This window comes from Balearica regulorum, chromosome 2, assembly GCF_011004875.1.
Source record: "Balearica regulorum gibbericeps isolate bBalReg1 chromosome 2, bBalReg1.pri, whole genome shotgun sequence".
Lineage (NCBI taxonomy): Eukaryota > Metazoa > Chordata > Aves > Gruiformes > Gruidae > Balearica > Balearica regulorum.
The window spans coordinates 4,417,446-4,437,629 of record NC_046185.1 but is presented as its reverse complement, the minus strand read 5'-3'; the positions used below and the strand labels follow the sequence as shown (position 1 = coordinate 4,437,629).

The 20,184-nt window shown below is 44.0% G+C and overlaps 1 protein-coding gene and 1 long non-coding RNA gene across 3 annotated transcripts in view; both read left to right on the top strand.

The window, feature by feature from the left end:
• Window positions 1-20,184, top strand: part of LOC142600292 (uncharacterized) — a 429,271-nt gene that overhangs the window by 206,809 nt on the left and 202,278 nt on the right. The gene's annotated exons all lie outside the window — the stretch shown is intronic.
• Window positions 19,265-20,184, top strand: part of DENND3 (DENN domain containing 3) — a 43,904-nt gene continuing 42,984 nt past the window's right edge. Inside the window, exon 1 of one of the 2 annotated variants that reach the window (XM_075743210.1) lies at window positions 19,265-19,436. In XM_075743210.1, the coding sequence (XP_075599325.1) occupies window positions 19,353-19,436 (84 nt within the window). In that variant the 5' untranslated portion in view covers window positions 19,265-19,352. The remainder of the gene's footprint in view (window positions 19,437-20,184) is intronic. The other variant, XM_010312796.2, reaches the window with a different exon arrangement.

Genomic DNA, 20,184 nt, shown 5'->3' with positions numbered 1-20,184 from the left:
TAACTCCTGCTCACCTTTGTGTCTGAACCCAGTCAGTTCTTCAGTTTGGAGTAAGTAACTCTGGTTTGCCATCATTTAGTATTGCCTTACTACTGGCTTTTCTTGTTTTTCTTAACCCTGTTGAGAAATAGAGTCTGTGTTACATTTATGCATCATGCTTATATTTATTCACCCAAAAGATCAGCAATGAAAGCAAAGAGTTTAAATTGATAATTGAAAGTTTTATTGTTTCCTAATTAAATTAGGAAATGATTAAATGGTTTGAGTGACATTAAATGATTTAAGTAGCCTAAGCGTAAATAGAAAAGCCTTGCTGCAAGATTTTCTTTCACTCACATTTTCCTCAACATTGTATACAAAAAATACCGGCATTGAAATCTGTTAGCATCATTTCAATGGTTTCATAAAGAGTTACAGGGTTACAGTCGTACCACATGAGATACGCGTATTTTTATGTGTTAGTATTTTTTATTGTGAGTGGCAGAGTGCAAGACTTTATGAACTCTGCTGTGCACAGACTCAAGGGATTTGGTAGTGGTGGAGATCCAGTACAATCACTAAAGGACATGTCCTGATGCCTTTATGCACTTGAATAAATCCCACCGTGAATTCTATAGTGTCGTTCACGTGCTTAAAGTGATCAGGACATGGCTGCAATTGCTTGTAAAGTTCCATACCTGCTGTGGTGGGTTTGACCTTGGCTGCTGCCAGAACCCACCCAGTCACTCTCTCATTCCCCCTCCTCAACCACGATGGGGGATGGGGAATGAGATGAAAAAGCTCACAGGTCAAAATAAAGACAGGGAGATCGCTTACAATTACCGTCACAGGCAAAACAGACTCGACTTGGGGAAAACTAATGTAATTTATCGCCAATTAAAAATAGAGCAGGATGGTGAGAAACAAAGATTAAAAACTCCCCATCTTTCCCTCACTTCCCCCTGTTTCCCAGGCTCAACATCACTCCTGCCCTCCCAACTCTTCTACCTCCCCGCTCCCCATTCAGTGCAAGAGGATGGGGGTTGTGATCAGTCCATAGCACTTCATCTCTGCTGCTCCCTTCTCCTCACACTCTTCCCCTGCTCCAGCCTGGGGTCCCTTCCACAGGACACAGTCGTTCACAAACGTCTCCAGCATAGGTTCTTCCCATGGGCTGCAGTTCTTCACAAACTGCTCCAGCGTAGGTCCTTTTCATGGGGTACAGTCCCTCAGGAACAGACTGCTCCAGCGTGGGTCCCCCATGGGCCTCAAATCCTGCCAGAAAACCTGTTCCAGCGTGGGCTCCTCTCCACAGGCCACAGCCCCTGCCAGGAGCCTGCTCTGGCGTGGGCTCTCCATGGGCTGTAGCTTCTTTCAGGGCACATCCACCTGCTCTGGCATGAGGTCCTCCATGGGCTGCAGAGGGACAGCCTGCCTCTCCATGGTCTTCTCCAGGGGCTGCAGAGGAATCTCTGCTCTGGCACCTGGAGCACCTCCTCCCCCTCCTTCTTCACTGACCTTGGTGTCTGCAGAGTTGTTTCTCTTAGATTTTTTTCTCGCTCCTCTCAGCTGCTGCTGTCCTTTCTTAACTATGTTCTCCCAGAGCTGCCACCAGTGTTGCTGATGGGCTCAGCTGTGTCCTGTGGTGGGTCCGTGTCTGTCTGATGCAGGGGCAGTCCTTGGCCTCTTCTCACAGAGATCACCCATGCAGCCCCCCCCCACTGCCAACACCTGGACAAGGACACCCAATACACCAGCTTTTATAAAATGTGGAATCAGATTAGAATTCAAGTTGGACAGGATCTCTCGAAGTCTCTAGCCCAATCCCCTGCTCAAAGCAGGGCTAACATGTAAATTAGATGATGTTGCCCAGGAATTTCACCACCTCTCTTTGTCAATTAAAAGGAAGAAAAGCTGAATGGGTAGATGATTGCAAGAGTGGAGACTAGAGCCTAGTTTGCAATTCAGACTTAGCCATGAGGGCAGCTGAGTGCCATTAGTACTGTGTTTGAAGAGAAATCAGTATTGGCATCCACACAGTTTGCAGTGGAAAGTGTTCACGTAACAGCAGTATTTGTTGCAACTACCATTAACTGCTTCCATTCTGCCTGGGGGCAGAATATGCAATGAGGGTGAGGAAGGATGGAGAGTGAATGTTCCCTAGGGCAAAGACTATGAGTTTATACAGCTAAGCAAAGTTTGGATCCTGATGGCTTTAGGTACCACTGGAGTACAAGTACTAATGACTTCTGCAGGAACCATTGTGAGGTCCATTGCCAAAGTTAAGGGTCATGTAATGTATAGAGAAAACTACACGTAACTGAAAAAACTGGTGACCTCAGCCTCCTTCCTGACACTTTTCTTTCATAGAAACCTCGCGTGCTCCCCTGCTGCAAATCAGAAACTGTCTTGTAACATGAAAAAAGGAAAAAATGATTCATTGGGAATTTCCATGATGCTTTTGAGTGGTGCTATAGCTACAGGGTGAAAGCAACATTAACAAATGTTAAGTACTGAAACCAGAGGGTACCGATAAACCCCTGTTTTTCAGGTACAGATAGTTCAGGGTTACGGTCATTGCAGGCAATCTGAATACTGTCATCCTAAGAAGTGAGGACAGATGCCTGGCTGAGTCTAAGCGCTTCCCGGCATGGGAAACAGGGTGAATAGGTGGAGAAGACCTGGGCTAGAAAACGCATGGGAAACCCATGAAGAATTGGGCTTGCTCTTTCTGCCTTGAACAGAATGGGAAAGTACAAGTCAGTAGCTGCTGCTTATGTGCTGGCAACTTCTGAATCTTCATCTCACACACCTTCTCCCTTTTCCTTGCTGGCAGCTGGAGGGGTAAGCACAGCTTTTCAGAGCTCTGTCATAGACTACAGAGGTAGCCATGGATATTTTGCTATCGTAGAGTTAGCATGTGTCTGGAACTGGCTTTGCTGTCTGAAATGAGACTGGTAGTGAACGATAATAAGGGCAAAACATTGCCCGATGATATGTGAGATGCGGTTAGAACTAATACAAAAGCAAGTCTGCAAATACTGCATATTTATGCAATCACTTGTCTGGAGGATGTAGCTGTTATATTTAAGTTCTGATATTTATTTTAACTTAGCAGAGCTGAACACCATCTGTACTGAGAGAATAAAGACAAAACAATCCCATGTTGCTTGGCTGTTGGTTCTGTAAGCTCTTCGGAGAAAATACTATGCCATAGGTCTGTAGGGCGCCAAGCATCACTGGTGTTTCAAGCCCCCATGGGCTATCTAGGTGTCAGGAAAAATAAATCAGAGTACAAAAATATTGTATGGGGGACTCAATAGCTGTCTCAGTGCTGAATTACAGATTCTGCTTAGTGCCAAAGCTTTTGTGCTGTTTATGTTTAAGGCTTGCTTTTTGGCTGAGCTGAAAAACAGAAGGCTTGGCTGCTGTTATTTCACAAGATTTAGATAGGTCCAGATCACTCGAAACTCAGTTTGAGGGTTGCTTTCTCCCAGACAAAATTTGCTGCTTTTTAAAGATGTAATTTTTAAATAAATGCAGCCTTTATAACATACTGTAAATATATACTGCAGCACAGTGCACTGTAGCACTTTTCTTGGCACTGTTTTGTTAATAGAATCATAGAATGGTTTGGGTTGGAAGGGACCTTAAAGGTCATCTAGTTCCAACCCCCCTGCCATGTGCAGGGACACCCTCCACTAGACCACATTGCCCAAAGCCCCATCCAACCTGGCCTTGAACAAGTCCAGGGAGGGGGCATCCACAACCTCTCTGGGCAACCTGTTCCAGTGCCTCACCACCCTCAGTCAAGGATTTCTTCCTAATACCTAACCTAAATCTACCCTCCTTCACATTAAAGCCATTACCCTTTGTCCTATCACCCCATGCCCTTGTAAACAGTCCCTCTCCAGCTTTCCTATAGGTCCCTTCAGGTACTGGAAGGCTGCTATAAGGTGTCCTGAAGCCTTCTCTTCTCCAGGCTGAACAACCACAACTCTCTCAGCCTGTCCTCATAGGAGAGGTGCTCCAGCCCTCTGATCATCTTCGTGGCCTCCTCTGGACTCCTCTTTGATTCCTTCCTGGTTAATTCAGATTGGTCTTGTTGCAGTAACTCTAAAGACTTTGACTCAGGTTTTGCTCCACATCAAGAGACTGACTGTTTCTGGACAGTACGTAACTAAATTACCTTCTGTGGTGGGTTGACCCTGGCTGGAGGCCAGGTGCCCACCTGAGTCACTCTATCACTCCCCCTCCTTAACTAGACAAGGGAGAAAAAGTATAACGAAAGGCTTGTGGGTCGAGATAAGGACAGGGAGAGAGAGTTCACCAATTACTGTCACAGGCAAAACAGACTAAACTTAGAAAAAAAAAAAATCATCTAATTTATTATCAAGCAAAACAGAGTAGAGCAATGAGAAATAAACCCAAATCTTAAAACACCTTTCCCCCACCCCTCCCTTCTTCTCAGGCTCAACTTGACTCCTGATTTCTACCTACTCCTCTCCCAACGGTACAGGGGGATGGGGAATGGCGGTTGTAGTCAGTTCATCACACGTTGTCTCTGCTGCTCCTTCCTCCTCAGGGGGAGGACTCCTCACACTCTTCCCCTGCTCCAGCCTGGGGTCCCTCCCATGGGAGACAGTTGTCCACAAACTTCTCCAACGTGAGTCCTTCCCACGGGCTGCAGTTCTTCATGAACTGCTCTAACGTGGGTCCCTTCCATGGGATGCAGACCATCAGGAACACACTGCTCCAGCGTGGGTCCCCCACGGGGTCACAGCCTCCTTTGGATGTCTCCACCTGCTCCAGTGCGGGGTCCTCCTTGGGCTGCAGGTGGATATCTGCTCCACCATGGACCTCCATAGACTGCAGGGGGACAGCTTGCCTCACCATGGTCTTCTCCACAGGCTGCAGGGGGATCTCTGCTCTGGTGCCTGGAGCACCTCCTCTCCCTCCTTCTGCACTGACCTTGGTGTCTGCAGCGTTGTTCCTCTCACATCTTCTCACTCCTCTCTGGCTGCAATTGCTCCTGGTGTTTTTTTTCCCCTTCTTAAATACGTTATCCCAGAGATGCTACCACCGTTGCTGATGGGCTCAACCTTGGCCAGAGGCGGGTCCGTCTTGGAGCCGGCTGGTATTGGCTCTGTTGGACCTGGGGGAAGCTTCTACCAACTTCTCACAGAAGCCACCTCTGTAGCCCCCCCACTATGAAAACCTTCCCATGCAAACCCAATACAGCTTCTTTCCTTTGAAACCTTTATTGTAATGACATGATTTGCAGGGGTAATCATGCATGTTATTATGAAGAAGTGATCGTATCTTGTTCAAGTCAGTCAGCTCTCTACTGGTGCTGCAATATATTGGCTGCAAATTGCTGTAAGAAAGCTTTTGTGAAAAATCTTGTTAAATCTGGGAGAAAACGCAGGAAAATATGAATTAAAGAACAGACTTAGTAGGAAAATCTGCTCATAGATTCATTTATGAACTCCACTGATGTGCTTTCTTATTAACACAGTGCTGCTTTCTTATAACTACAGCCAAGGAAATATAGGAAAGACACAACAAATTTTGTTGAAACAACTTCTACTAGAAGCATGTACTCTGGTCATTAGAGACACATGGATTCTATCAGTGTATGATCAACTTTTTGACCTATGAGCAACTTGCACTGCCTGAAGAAAGGCCTGAAAGGGAATGCCTCACATGGTTGTGCCAATCTACACATTCCTAGCATGCTTTAAAAATTACCTCTCTTTTGGTGCAATATGGGCAGTGCAGAACGATATATTTCACAATTTGTATTAATGTAACTTTCAGCTGTGTTTGGTGAAGGGGCCAAAATGCAATCTGCTGAAAGATGTAAACCAGCTTTCTTCTAAAGCAACGGCAGAACTTCAACAAAGAAATACCAGAAAGCAATTAGTTTTTGTTGTCGTGCTGTTATCCGCATGCGTTGGATCAGTGCCCTGCTCTGTGGGATAACTTTACTACACTCAGAGAAATGCCTTCTACCCTGAGGCATTTACAGTCTAAGGTTGCAATGCAATAATGAGTTGTGTGGGCTTGATCCTGAAGAAGAAACTGAGGGCTGAAGGCTTAATTTTAGAAAAGATGCAGCAAGTAAGCTTGCCAATGCATAAAATGTAGATGAGAACAAAACTAATAAGAGAACATAGTTGTTTAAGCCTTTGGTCTGCATAACCTGAGAATTCAAAAGAAGTCTGTCTCTTTTAGCCAGGACTTAAAAACAAATACTGTCCTCTGTAGAAGTACTAATAAATTTGTTTCTAACTCTAGCTTGGGCTATATCTATTTTTAGTTTTTCATACAAATGTACTTAATGCAAGCTCTAAAAATTTTATATATGTTTATATTATATAATTTACCCTCAGTAGGTGAACAATTTTGTTGACAATATTACAGAAGCTATGAGTAGGGTTTTCTGAGTCACTGCTTCTCTTAAGAGGAAGGTTCCCCAAATCACACCACAAACTCCTTTTCTACTCTAGAATTCAATAATTGCCTTTGCATTCACAACTCTTGATAAAATAAAAAGCCTCTCTTTATTGACAGTCACCATGAGCGCTCCTGTAACACATTATAATAGTACTTGGCAGCTGATCAAACTGGGGTCCTGACGTTGTGTGCGCTCTACAAACAGAAAATTAATAACCACCCTTCCGAAGGATCATCTTATGCTAATGGCAGAAGGCCAGAGTCATCATAAATGGTTTGCTCTTTCTGACACTTGTTAATTGGACATAGGTTAAACCTACTTTTATAATTTTCAGTCATTTCCATTTATGTCAGGTTATGTTACTTTACCAAGTTGAAATGTTATATTTTGGTGGTTTTCTCCTATGAGAAGATTTGAAGATTTGAGGTAAATCAACTCTGAAAACATCTCTAAACACCAAAGAAAGATAAATCAAAATGAGGAAAGACAGCGTTAGATTCAGCTGTGCCAGAAGAGAAAGACTGAATTATTTCTTAAAATACCTTTGATGAATAATTCACCTTTGTAGATGAGATATTCTCTCTACTCTTCAACTAACCGGCGACCCCACAGAAAACTGCAATAGCTATTATGGAGGAATAAACAAGAACCATAGAAAACAAGGCAGGGGGGAGACACTGTCAATTAAGTTTCCCAACCCCAAATTTGGCAATTCTTTTCTTTTAGTATTAGGAGAAGTGCAATATGGAAAACAAGCGCAGACTATTGGCTGGTGTTTGTACTACTGCATTTTTTCTTTATATAGTCATCTGTGTAGAATCCTCCTTGGCCTTGTGGCAGCACAGCATGCCTGCTCTCATGGTAGACGTTGCCCCATGATGTCCTCATGCAAATCAAGGATTACGAAGCTGTAAATGGGAGTTAATTATTTACGAGAAGTTACGTTCTGTTGAGTTTCAGTCATACATGATACAGTAATATCTGCCTCATTGCTATATTTGACATGTCAGATAATATTTAAATATCTTCCTTTTATAGTGTAAACAGAACCCAGCAGTCAGGTGCCAAGGAGAGCTGCTCCAGTGCTGGCTCAACCTGACCCACAGCAGAGCGGCGTATCTTGGCACACAGGGGGTTTTCCAGAGGCAGGGAAACGCTGGGGAAGCAGAGATCCGCCAGAAGCCGGCAGCTCTGGTGGGAGGCACTGACCAGGCCTGGGTGTTGCCAGAGCAACTGCGGCCACCCCCATGCCTATAAAAAGTCACCTGGGGGGTGTGAGCGACCAGAGCAGACAAACAGAGTGTGGAGCATCAGCCAGGGCGTGGTGTGGCAGTTTGCACAGGAGGGCGTAGTCACCCAACCAGCTCAAGAGGTGAGTTCCATTGGTGGTCATCACCCTCTCAGAAAGAGCTTAGCTATGGTATCCACCTATGCTTCACTAAGGGCAAATCATGCCTGACAAATTTGGTGGCCCTCTGCGATGGGGTTACAGTATTGGTGGGTAAGGGAAGAGCGACCGATGTCATCTACCTGGACTTGTGCAAAGCATTTGACACTGTCCTGCATCACATCCTTGTCTCTAAATTGAAAAGACATGGATTTGATGGATGGACCACTTGGTGGATAAGGAATTGGCTGGATGCTGACACTCAAAAAGTTGTGGTCGATGGCTCAATGTCCAAGTGGAGATTAGTGACGAGCGGCGTTCCTCAGGGGTCGGTATTGGGACCAGCAGTGTTTAACATCTTTGTCGACGACATGGACAGTGGGATCGAGTGCACCCTCAGCAAGTTTGCTGACGACACCAAGCTGTGTGGTGTGGTCGACACGCTGGAGGGAAGGGATGCCATCCAGAGGAACCTGGACAGGCTGGAGAGGTGGGACCGTGTGAACCGCATGAAGTTCAACAAAGCCAAGTGCAAGGTCCTGCATGTGGGTTGGGGCAATCCCAAGCACGACTATAAGCTGGGAGGAGAATGGATTGATAGTAGCCCTGAGGAGAAGGACTTGGGGGTGTTGGTTGATGAAAAGTTCAACATGAGCCAGCAGTGTGTGCTTGCAGCCAAGAAAGCCAACTGTGTCCTGGGCTGCATCAAAAGAAGCGTGACCGGCAGGTCGAGGGAAATGATTCTCCCCATCTACTCCACTCTCGTCAGACCCCACCTGTAGTACTGTGTCCAGCTATGGGGCCTCCAGCATAAGAAGGACATGGAGGTGTTGGAGCGGGTCCAGAGGAGAGCCATGAAGATGGTCAGAGGGCTGGAGCACCTCTCCTATGAAGACAGGCTGAGAGAGTTGGGGTTGTTCAGCCTGGAGAAGAGAAGGCTCTGGGGAGACGTTATAGCAGCTTTCCAGTACCTGAAGGAGGCCTATAGGAAAGCTGGAGAGGGACTGTTTACATGGGCATGTAGTGATAGGACAAGGGGTAATGGCTTTAATGTGAAGGAGGGTAGATTTAGGTTAGGTATTAGGAAGAAATTCTTGACTGTGAAGGTGGTGAGGCACTGGAAGAGGTTGCCCAGAGAGGTTGTGGCAGCCCCCTCCCTGGAAGTGTTCAAGGCCAGGTTGGATGGGGCTTTGGGCAACGTGGTCTAGTGGAGGGTGTCCCTGCGCATGGCAGGGGGGTTGGAACCAGATGATCTTTAAGGTCCCTTTCAGCCCAAACCATTCTATTATTCTGTAGTTACACAGACGTACAACTAAAATTATACGATATGTTTAGCTATGCAAATGCTTGAACTTTGTTCTCTGTCTGCTGCACTTTTAAATCTCTAAGGACCCTTAGGTGCAAATAAAACAATCTGGCCTTAATTATAGAATCAAAGACAAATGTTGTTTAGAAGGAAGCTTTGGAGGTCTCTCATCCAACTCTTTGCTCAAAGCAGCAGTAACTTCAAAGTTAGATCTAGTTGCCCTGCTCCTCATCCGGCCAAGTTTCAAAAATCTCCAAAGAAGGTGATGACACTGGTCTCTGGGGAACCCGCTCAAGTGCTTAATCACTGTTATGGTGAAAACATTTTTCCTTATATTCAGTCAGAACATCCCTTGCTGCAACTTTCGACTGTTGTCTCTTGTCCTCTCACTGTGCACCTCTGAGAAGAATCTGCATTTCTCTTCTTTATAACCCCTCTTACAGTAGATTGCAATTAGATCTCTCCATAGCCTTCTCTTCTGGCAGCTCTGCCCTTCAGCATACCAACCTCTGCCCCCATAGTGGCATCCACAAGCTAGCTGAGGATGCCTTTCATCCCATGGTCCACATTCATGATGAAGATGCTAAGTATTCTTCGCCCCAGTATCAAACATTTAGGTATGCTACTCATAACCAGCTGTCAGATTTCAAACTGTTCACCACAACCCTTTGAACCTAGTGGTCCAGACGGCTTTCAGCCACCTTGTGGTCTACCTATCTCGTCCATTTCTTCCCAGCTTGGCTACAAGGAAGCTACGGGAGACAATGCCAAAGCCTTGTGAGAAGGTAAATGACACCCATTTCTCCCCTCTCCTCTCCACAGTCAGTCATCAAGGAAAGGTGCACAGGTTGGTAAGGCATGACTGCCCTTGGTAAGCCCACCACTTCTAGGCACCTTCTGTCCCTTCTGTGTTTAGAAATGGCTTTCATGAGGTCTTGCTCTACAATGTTGCACTGCCTGCTCAAGAATGAGGAATATCAGCATGAAATGCTGTCACGTTAGAATAGTCTCATGTTATACATAAGCATGCTGCCCTTGGATTCTCTTCTTTTTTGTGTTTACATTAGACTGCTATACAGAATACCCACTGTATGGTGCCTTATTGCATATCTGGGGATAAAATGAGGTCACCTGGAAGCTAGTTATTTTATATGGAAAATACAACTGTTTGGTGATTGGATCCAAACCTGGACTGATCTTCAACAACCTTGTAATGTGAATATTTAAAAATGAACAACTTTATCATATTTAAATAGTTCCCAAGCTTACAGAAGATTAGTTTTTATATAACAATGTTCATTTTCTGTATATATGCTGTTTTATTCATTAAGAGAGTGATGTAGGGGCAGCTACAAAAAGATCAGGAGGGAAAGCATTTGGCTTTTAATATGTGTTTCACTAAGCTAACATTAATTACCAGTGAAGTTTACTATATTATGCTTTTGTTGAGCTATGAACTGCTGATAGAACTTTTCTGAACACAGTGGAGCATCCCAAGAGATTCTTCAGATTCCAGGGACAAAACCAAATTTACTCTAAAAAAAAAAAAAAAAAAAGCAGTTTATAGTTATGAATTATGATATCTCTGATTATGTATTTTAAGGTTTCTTACATTGACGTATACAAGAAGCTATTACACAAAAGCTGTTCTACGTGAAATTTTATTTTCTGTATCTGACTGTCTACCTTTTTGCACTAATTGACCTCTCCTCTCTCTTGTCCCACCACATCAGTGGTTCTGAATCTGCACTTTTTTACAGCACTGCAGTAAAAGGACAAATGTTATGAAGTCTTAATGGTACTGTAAAAGCAGCTGCAAAACTATCAAAATCTCTTTGGCTGCCTGAGATTGTGCCAGATGGTAAAGAACTGGAAGTATAATAAATGTCATGTTAAGCGAGTCAGATTTGAGGGACATGTTATGCATCCCACATAAATAAAACATTGCTAAAACTGACCCTAGAGTGATTAGATTCAGGAATAAGCTCTTCTGTAGCCTCAGGAATATCTCACAACATCTACAATGCAAAGCGTTTCTAATATTCAGAGCACTCACATTAGTCTGGTTCTTTGCCAAGACCTGACAACTTAGTGTTGCTATGTTCTTCTAGATGCAGGGGCTGTGACAAAGCTCAGCTTTTTTTTTTTTCCCCCTCCCAAGACTTTCAACAGATTTTTTTTTCTCAGAAAAATAAAACTACAGCCAGCCTCCTTATCAGAAATATAGAGATGATGAGGAATAAGTGTTGCATTGACACCCAAAGCTATTTCCTTGGGCCTCAGTTATCCCATCACAAAAAAAAAAAGTGTTAAATTGAAAAGTCATTGACTCTACAACTGGCTGAGGATCTTCCCTACTTGGTTGACAGGAATTCTAACATTTTGTTTCCTTCATATAAAAAATTTAAACCCTCTTGCTGTATTTCTTCACCGAGTCCCTGAGAATGACAGAATCATCCAGGTTGGAAGGGACCTCAGGAGATCTCTAGTCCGACCTCCTGCTCAAAGCAGCGTCAGCTGTCAGGCCAGACCAGTTTGTTCACAGCTTTATTCAGTCTCTCCTTGAAAACCTCTGAAGATGGAGACGGCACATCTCTAGGCCTCTGCTCCAGTGCTCAGCTACTCTCAGAATGAAAACTATTTTCCTTAGATGCAATCAGTACTTCCTCTGTTTCAGTTTATGACTGTTGTTTCTCCACCTCTGGCTGTGTGCCTTGGTAAAGAGCCTGGCTCTGTCTTCTTGATGACCTCCCTGTAGGTGCTGGGGCCACTATTAGTTCCCCTGAAGCCATCTTTTCTCTAGCCCCGTTGCCTCACTCCCCTCATAGGACAAGTGCTTCAGCCCTGACCATCTCGGCACCTCTCCACTGAATTTGTTCCAGTTTATCAAGGTCTTTATCCCAGTCTTGCATGGGGTTATCCTACAGTCCTTTGCAGCAGCTTTTATTAGGTTATGGGATGACAGTGGGGCTAAAGAGACTTTATTCTCCTCATTAGCACTCTCTCCCTCTCTGGTAAGGCACAACATCAGGTCATACAACATAGCTGCACATGTGTGGTTATCGCACCCTGCTCTCCCTCCCATATTCTACCCTCATTCACAGTGTGGCTTGATCTATCTTTATGTTTAAAAGGAGATGGCAGACATTCAGGTAATTAATTACAGATAATATAAATCAAAGAGTATTCTGCATATAGTATATTAAATTAATCTGGTATTTTTGCAGGTTAAAAAGACTGCTATTTACAGTTCTAGGATATTTTTATACTGTACGCTGTAGTGCAGGGTAGAGGCACTAGCTTCAGGTACTTTAAGAGCGTTCCCATGATGAAATGGCAGACTTCACTGCTACCCGGTTTTAGTATTTGCATTACCACATTCAGAGGTGGCGAAGAAACACGACAAAGCCCTTCAGCATATGTGGACAAATCACAAAGATCTGAGCTTTAACGGGTGTGTTTTCCTTCAAGAGCTTGAACTGAGGAAATAGCAGATAGTAACTGACTTCCCCAGTACACGGGCAGGTACAATCCATGGAGAGTACAAATCCCATCTGGTGATACGCTGTAGAAACTGGTCTTGTGCTGGCATTTTTCTGTAACGTCAGTGAAACATAACTATCTGTTATTAAAAAGATAGATGCTAAATGACCGTTAATGTTGCAAAAAAAATGTAATCTGTTATATTGGGGTGGCAGCCCAAATCAGACAAGCCAAGTAAAAAAGAAAGAAGATGCAAATGGAACCTTTAATAGATGCAGAGATCCTTGAACTGTCCTCTTTTGCCTCTGACATTTATGCTGAATCTGGTGACCTTTTACAGAATAATATTGGGGTAAAAGTCATTGCACTTAGTTGGGCAATATCTGGGACAATAAAGAATTCTCATAGTAGGTTTTCGTAGCATTATTAAGAATGGGAATAAATGTCTGAGACATCGAGAGAGGAATTTTAAGACTGTGCAGGGCTCTAGTTTGAAAATAGTGATTCAATTTGCATAGTCTGTTACCAAATGGTTGCTTGGTTGCTAATATCAGTGTAAATTTAGAAAGTGTATTGTCCTGCAATGAAACAAATGTTATATTTGCCAATAAAGATCTTCCTCTGCAGATGCATGGAATTCTCCTGCTTCACTATTCTGGAAGAAGGAATATAAAATGAGAAATGCTGAAGTTGGAGAGAATATGTCAAGCTGACTCCCTGAGTTTTGTTCAAAACAAATCCTTTCCCCTATGAATGATCTTGTTAATAAGAACTGATTTTAGAGACAAAGGGTGTAAAATCCTGAGATGCGGTGTTTTTTCATGGACTTCTGGACTGCAAAGAGTTGTCTGATACATAATCTGTCTGGTAAGAACTGTGTGCTCTAGCAGCATACTTCATGCTGTACTTCCTATCTTCTTTTTGGCTAGAGCACACAGCTTTTACCAGACAGAATAAAAAGACTTACTATCTCTGCAATCTTGCTTAGCATAGACACAAAAATATATATTCCTGTAAGCCAGGTAGTGGAAGGAAGCAGTGGTCTGAGTTTCAGTTCTCACCTAAAGATACTGCTGTGCAACAACCTTAATCATAAGCAAAACAGAGGATATTGAACTGAGCAACATATCAATAAACCTGCAGAATACAAATGATGTCTATATTCAGTTTCAAAAGGAAATTTCTGCAGGCCTTATACACATCATGGTGAAACTGCAAGAGTTCATGTACAAAGTTCTGAGTTAGCCTATGTACAGTTCTCGGCAGTATTTGAAAAGATGCACAAGTATAAATAAAAATCAGCACTAAAAGAACATGCCTGATAATCATAATATTTTGAAACTGCTTAGGTCACTTAGGCACTTTACAGTTTACAGTCCTAGAGCTTCGGGAGGGCAAATTCCTTTCTGAGCTTTACCTCAGAGTGAATGTTATCAGGTGGTTTTATCATATCCATTGGGAGGGAACATGTAAGCGTTGAAGACTCAGTCCTATATTATGGATACCAAAGATAAAAGAAGATATATCTGTGAGGGAAGATGCTGTGGTAAAAATATATTGAATGGCTTTACTATCACATGGGCTAGGATTCATTTGACTAAATGAAATTTGACTAAATAGAACCATAGAACAGTTTGGGTTGGAAGGGACCTTTACAGGTCATCTAGTCCCAAGTCCCTGCCATAGGCAGGGACATCTTTCACCAGATCAGGTTGCTCAAAGCTCTGACCAGCCTGACCTTGAACACTTCTGGGGATGGGGCATCCACAACTTTTCTGGACAACCTGTTCCAGTGTTTCCTCACACTTACTGCAAAAAAATTCTTCCTTATGTCCAAGCTAAACCTACCCTCTTTCAGTTTAAAACCATTGCCTCTTGTCCTATCACTACAGGCCCTAGTAAAAAGTCTCTCTCTGTCTTTCTTATAAGCCCCCCAGAGCTTTCTCTTCTAGAGGATGAACAACCACAGCTTCCTTAGCCTGTCTTCATAGGAAAGGTGTTCCACCCCTCTGACCATTTCTGTGGCCTTCCTCAGGACCAGCTCTAACAGGTTCATGTGTAAGAAGGTGCTGGGATTCCCAGAGCTGGACACAGCACTCCAGGTGGGGTCTCATGAGAGCAGAGAGGGAGAATCCCCTCCCTTGACCTGCTGGCTACGCTGCTTTTGATGCAGCCCAGGATATGGTTGGCTTTCTGGGCTGTGAGCACACATTGCTGGCTCATGTCCAGCTTTTCATCCACCAGTCTTTCTCCACAGGACTGCTCTCAATCCATTCATCACCCAGTCTGTACTGATACTGGGGGATTGCCCTGACTCAGGTGCAGGACCTTGCACTCGGCCTTGCTGAACTTCAGGAGGTTCACATGGGCTCACTCCTCAAGCCTGTCAAGGCCCCTCTGGTTGGCATCACTTCCCTCTAGGGTATCAACTGCACTACTCAGCTTGGTGTCCGTCATTTGCAAACTTGCTGAGGGTGCACTCAATCCCACTATGTTGTTGATGAAGATATTAAATAGTACCGGTCCCAGTATGGACCCCTGAGAGACATCACTTGTTACTGATTTCCATTTGGACATTGAGCTATTGACTGCAACTCTTTGGATGCAACCATCCAACCAATTCTTTATTCACTTAACACCCATCCATCAAACTCAAATCTCTCCAATTTAGAGGCAAGAATGCTATATAGGCCCATATCAAAGACCTTACAGAAGACTAGGTAGATGACATCTGTAGCTCTTACCTTGCTCATTGATGCAGCCACTCCATCCTAGAAAGTCACCAGATTACTTAGGCACAATTTGCCTTTGGTGAAGCCATGGTGGCTGTCTCTAATCGCTTCCCTGTCTTCTATATGTTTCAACATGTTTTCCAGGAAGATCTGCTCCAAGAAATTACTGGGCGTAGAGGTGAGGCTGATTAGTCAATAGTTCCCAGGGTCCTGTTTTTTTTTTTTACCCTTTTTTAAAAATTGGCATGATGTTTCCCTTTTTCCAGTGACTGGGGACTTCACCCAACTGCCATGACTTTTCACATGTGATGGAGAGTGACTTGGCAACTACATCAGCCCATTCCCTCAGGACCCTGGGATGCATCTTGTTGGGTCCCATGGACTTACATATGTTTAGGTTCCTCAGGTGGTCTTGAATATGATTTTCACTTACGATGGGAGGGACTTCATTACCCCAGTCCCTGTCTTGAGGTTCAGAGACTTGAGAAATGTAGGAAGGGAGATTACCATTGAAAACTGAGGTAAAAAAATTGTTGTGTACCTCAGTCTTCTCCATGTTGGTTTTCACCAGTTCTCCTATCTTATTTTTGTGTGTGTGTATACACACATGTACTCTTTCTTTAATCTTCTGTTCTTGGCTAACATACCTGTAGAAGCCCTTATTACTATTCTTCACATCCCTTGACAAATTCAGCTCCAACTGTGCCTTTAAGCCTTCCTGACCCCATCCCTACACATCCGAGCAGTGCCCCTATATTCTTCTCATGATACAGGCCGTTTGTTCCACTACTTGTGCATTTCCTTCTTACACTTTAGTTTGACCAGGAGGTCCTTACTGAGCTATGCTGTTCTCCTACCTTCCTTGCTTCATTTCTTACACATGGGAATTGAGAGCTCTTTGCTCTAAGAATAATGTCCTTAAAGAGCTCCCAGCTCTTTTCAGCTCCTTTGTCCCTGACAGCCGTTCCCCAGGGGATCCCATTCACTAATTCCTGAAACAATGGAAAGTTTGCTCTCCTAAAACTCAGTGTTCTGACCCTACTCTTCACCTGGCCCATATCCTTCAAGACCGAGATGTTCACAGTATAGGCATCAACAACTCAACAAGTCACCCTGAGCTCCCTTCAGGGTTGATGGAGAGCAACTCAACCATTTCCATGCAGTCTATAGCATGATTGCCAGACAAATCCCATTCATAGTTCCTAATTTACAGCAGTAATTTGAAAAAGGTGAGGGCAGAAGTTTGGTGATGATTTTGGAAGGTATTTCAAATGTAAGGCTGAATATGGAAGGCTGTATCATGTCACCTATGAGCATGAAATTTTGAGTGTGGCCTTGTTAAAGCTAGAGCCAGCTCAAGGCTTCTCATCTGATTGGGCAGGTTATATTTTATAAGAAAGATTGCATCAAAGAAACACGACTTGTAAAATTATTTTCTCCTCTTAACAGAGGGAGTCTAGCTAAAACATAAATACTGTATTTGGAAGCTGAATTAGATTTCTATGTCAAGGGAATCTTTAATTATTCAGATATGGCCCTCAGGTCTGATAAAGCCTTACCCATGTTGAGAATATATCAAGATCAGCAGTTTTTTCTGCATATAGTTCTAAGCAGCCAAGTACCACATCAGATAGTTAACAAACAAACAAACATTTATTGTATTTGGGATCTTACAAAAAGAAAACACATAATAAAAGCTGGCATTTCTTCCTCAGCTGACAATTTTTCTTCGGAAAAAACTGATTTAACTACATGAATCTTTTCGTAGCACAGAGGAATTCTCCTCTATGCAAATTATCTTGTCTCCTACCAGTGACCCTGTATGTCAGGTTTCCTACTTCCACAGTTCTTGAGATGTTATCAGATTCACATTAGTACCTTTCATCTTCTACTTCTGTTTTGATAATAACTTCACCGTATCTTTGCTTTGAGGGCTATATTAATTATGAACAAGAATCATCCAGTATTTATCACTGCAGATAGCAGAGAAATCAGAAACTAATCATGATACAGATTAATTAACTACCGGATGACCTGGATTGCTTAATAGCCTTCATTTGTAATTTTCTTTTAATGTAGTCAAATGCTACGTCATAGTCATAGGTCAATGAATGTAAGGTGTAGGACTGTCATGTTGGAAGTAATAACCCTAAGAAAACCATACAGGGTTGCAGTGGATAACCAATTAAACATCACACCCTTTTAAAATGATTCATCTATCAGTCCTTCTCTGTTTTAATCAGGTGGGGATATCAGTTAGAAATAGCAATGTGACTTACCACTGTATATTCAGCAATAGTAAAGCTTTCATAATTCCAAAAGAATATTGGAAAAATTTGGAAATATTGAGAAAAGATGCACACAGGTGATTAGGAAAGAAATTTTAAAAGCATGAGTTGTATAACCTCTTAAAAATAAATTGTAATTAATAATCCTGAACTCTGCAAGGAGAAATCTTGTCGTAGTAAAGAATCTGTTCAAACAGCAGGCAAACCGTAACATGATCCAGTGGCAAAATGCTAAGCTAAACAGTGAAATCAAACATGAGATGCCTATATTTTAACAGCGATTGTTAGTAATCCCTATTGCGGGAACTCATGGCATCAGCCAGAAGTTACAAATTTAATACAGGAATTACTCTGATTCTGTGGCCTGGGCTACACAAGATGATTTTAACAATCCGTTACAACCTTGAAGTTCATGAACATAAATCGCGTAGCCTATGATCTTCTTCTGTCACTTTTAAGAAGCGATCCCTGAACTTCCAGGTTTTCAAGAATAGTTTCCTATATTCCGCATTTGTGACTTCCTCTAAATTTTGAGAACATCAGAGGCCATATAATCCTGAGCTTTAACACCACAAAAATTCAGATAATAAAATCCCCGTGAAGACCACACCTTGTGTTTCTGACGTTCTCTGTACTTTTTGAAGAAGTCTCTTCTGAACCCTGGACTGATAACAAACTCGTGATAGACTGGAGACATTTATATTGGGATTTTTTGCATTTAAAATACGTGAACACTGGTCCACAAAAAAAGTTTGTGGCTGTGATTAAACTACGCCTCGTATCTTCAGTTTCAGAGAAACTGCTCTCTCTAGTTTCGGGTACTTTATCCACCAGTCCCAGAGGAAACACATTTCTCTCAGTTAAGATCTACACAGAGCCAATATATACAGAGTGACTCATTGTCTATTTAGATTAAACAGCTCAAGAAATCCCAGAGTCCCCTAGGTCGTTTCTCTGCTGTGCAGGCAGCTCCACTGAGAACTCTGCTGCTCTGGAGTTGAAAGCACCGGGCAGTCTGCAATCAGCTCTGTGCTTACAGTTCATTGTAACTATGACCCATGATAAATATAAGACTCTTATTTCGTGGCAGTCACATACCCCTACTGAGTCACCTGGAGCAAACAGCAGGGAATGGCACTACTTAGCAAAACACCAGTCCATGACTTCACCAACCTCTCTGAAGCGCCGGCGCGGGCGACGGGCAGCCCTGAGGCACTTCTGCATCTCTGGGCCACCGGGAAATCAGCCCGTGACTGGCCGGGAGAAAACAACGACCTCCCCCTCGGTTCGGGAAGCGTCTTCCCCGGGGGCTCTCCTGGCAAGGCAGGGAGACACGGTGAAGAGAAAAGGACTAACAACAACACACAGCCGCCCTGCAGCGGTCGAGCTGGCAGTACCTCAGCCCTCCGCTCCCCCGCCCCGCCCTCCAACGGGCGGTGAGGGGCGATGCCCCGCCTCCGCCCGGCCCGCGAGGCCGCCGCAGACACATGCTGCCGTTCTGATTTGCCGCAGGTGCTCAGAGCGACGGGAGAGATAGCCAATCAAAGCGTGAGTTACCTTGAGGGGGGGGCTGCCGTGCGCGCGCCCGCCTGTGTGAGAGAGTGGGCGCAGCCCCCCCCTCTCCTAGCCCGGTCCGGCCCGCGGGGAGTGGCCAAGCGGCCTTGAGGGAAGGAGTGGTAGGACTCCGCTGTTCTATCCGCCCCTGTCCCGCTGTGCCATGGAGGACGTGCTGCCCTCGGGCCTGCTGGAGATCTGCCTGCTGGTCGGTGTGCCCTGGGAGCGGGTGAGAGCGCTCCTCCAGGTGAGAGGGGGTTCGGTGTGCTGAGGGAGCGTGGGGCGTGCGGGAGCGGCCGTGGCCGCCGGCCGGGCAGCCTCTGTCAGCGCGGTTCTCTCCTCGGAGTCTCAACCGGGTCAGCTCCTCCCTGGCCGGGTCTCTCTGCCCCGTACAGACTTGAGTACAACTATGGAGTTGCCTTGTTGCTGTTACCATCGGATAGAACAGAAATACTTCAAAGAAAACTTGTTTTGACAGGAGATCATCAACAAAGTAGGGATAATTTGGTAGCAGCGTTAAGTAATTACACTTTTTCAAAGATCTGAGCTTAGATGAACAATGCAGTGTAACTTTATCTAAGCAGGAACAGCAAAGTGCTTGAACAATGCATATCCTTTACTTGGTGATATCCCATTTCCCATCTTCCGTTGGAGATAAAAGCTAAAGATACGAGAGTAAAACTTGGTAATTTGTATCCTTAGGACAACGCCAGGTCTAAATCCCTGTATTGAGATTAAGTTTACTGCTCTGAATTTGGCACAACCTGAGCAATTCAGACATGGCAGAAGTTGATGGATTGGTTTCTGCTTTGAATATGTGGTTTGTAATTTGTTTATCACTATAACCACTTAACATGTGAGTTAACAATTAAAGCCCTCTTCCTGATTTTGCTTTGTTAAAATGCGCTGATTGTTTTGTTAGATACCTATGATCCGCCCAGCTGCGGGATTAGCTGTGGTGCCAGCACGTGCTGAAAATCCAAGCTGCTCCCAGG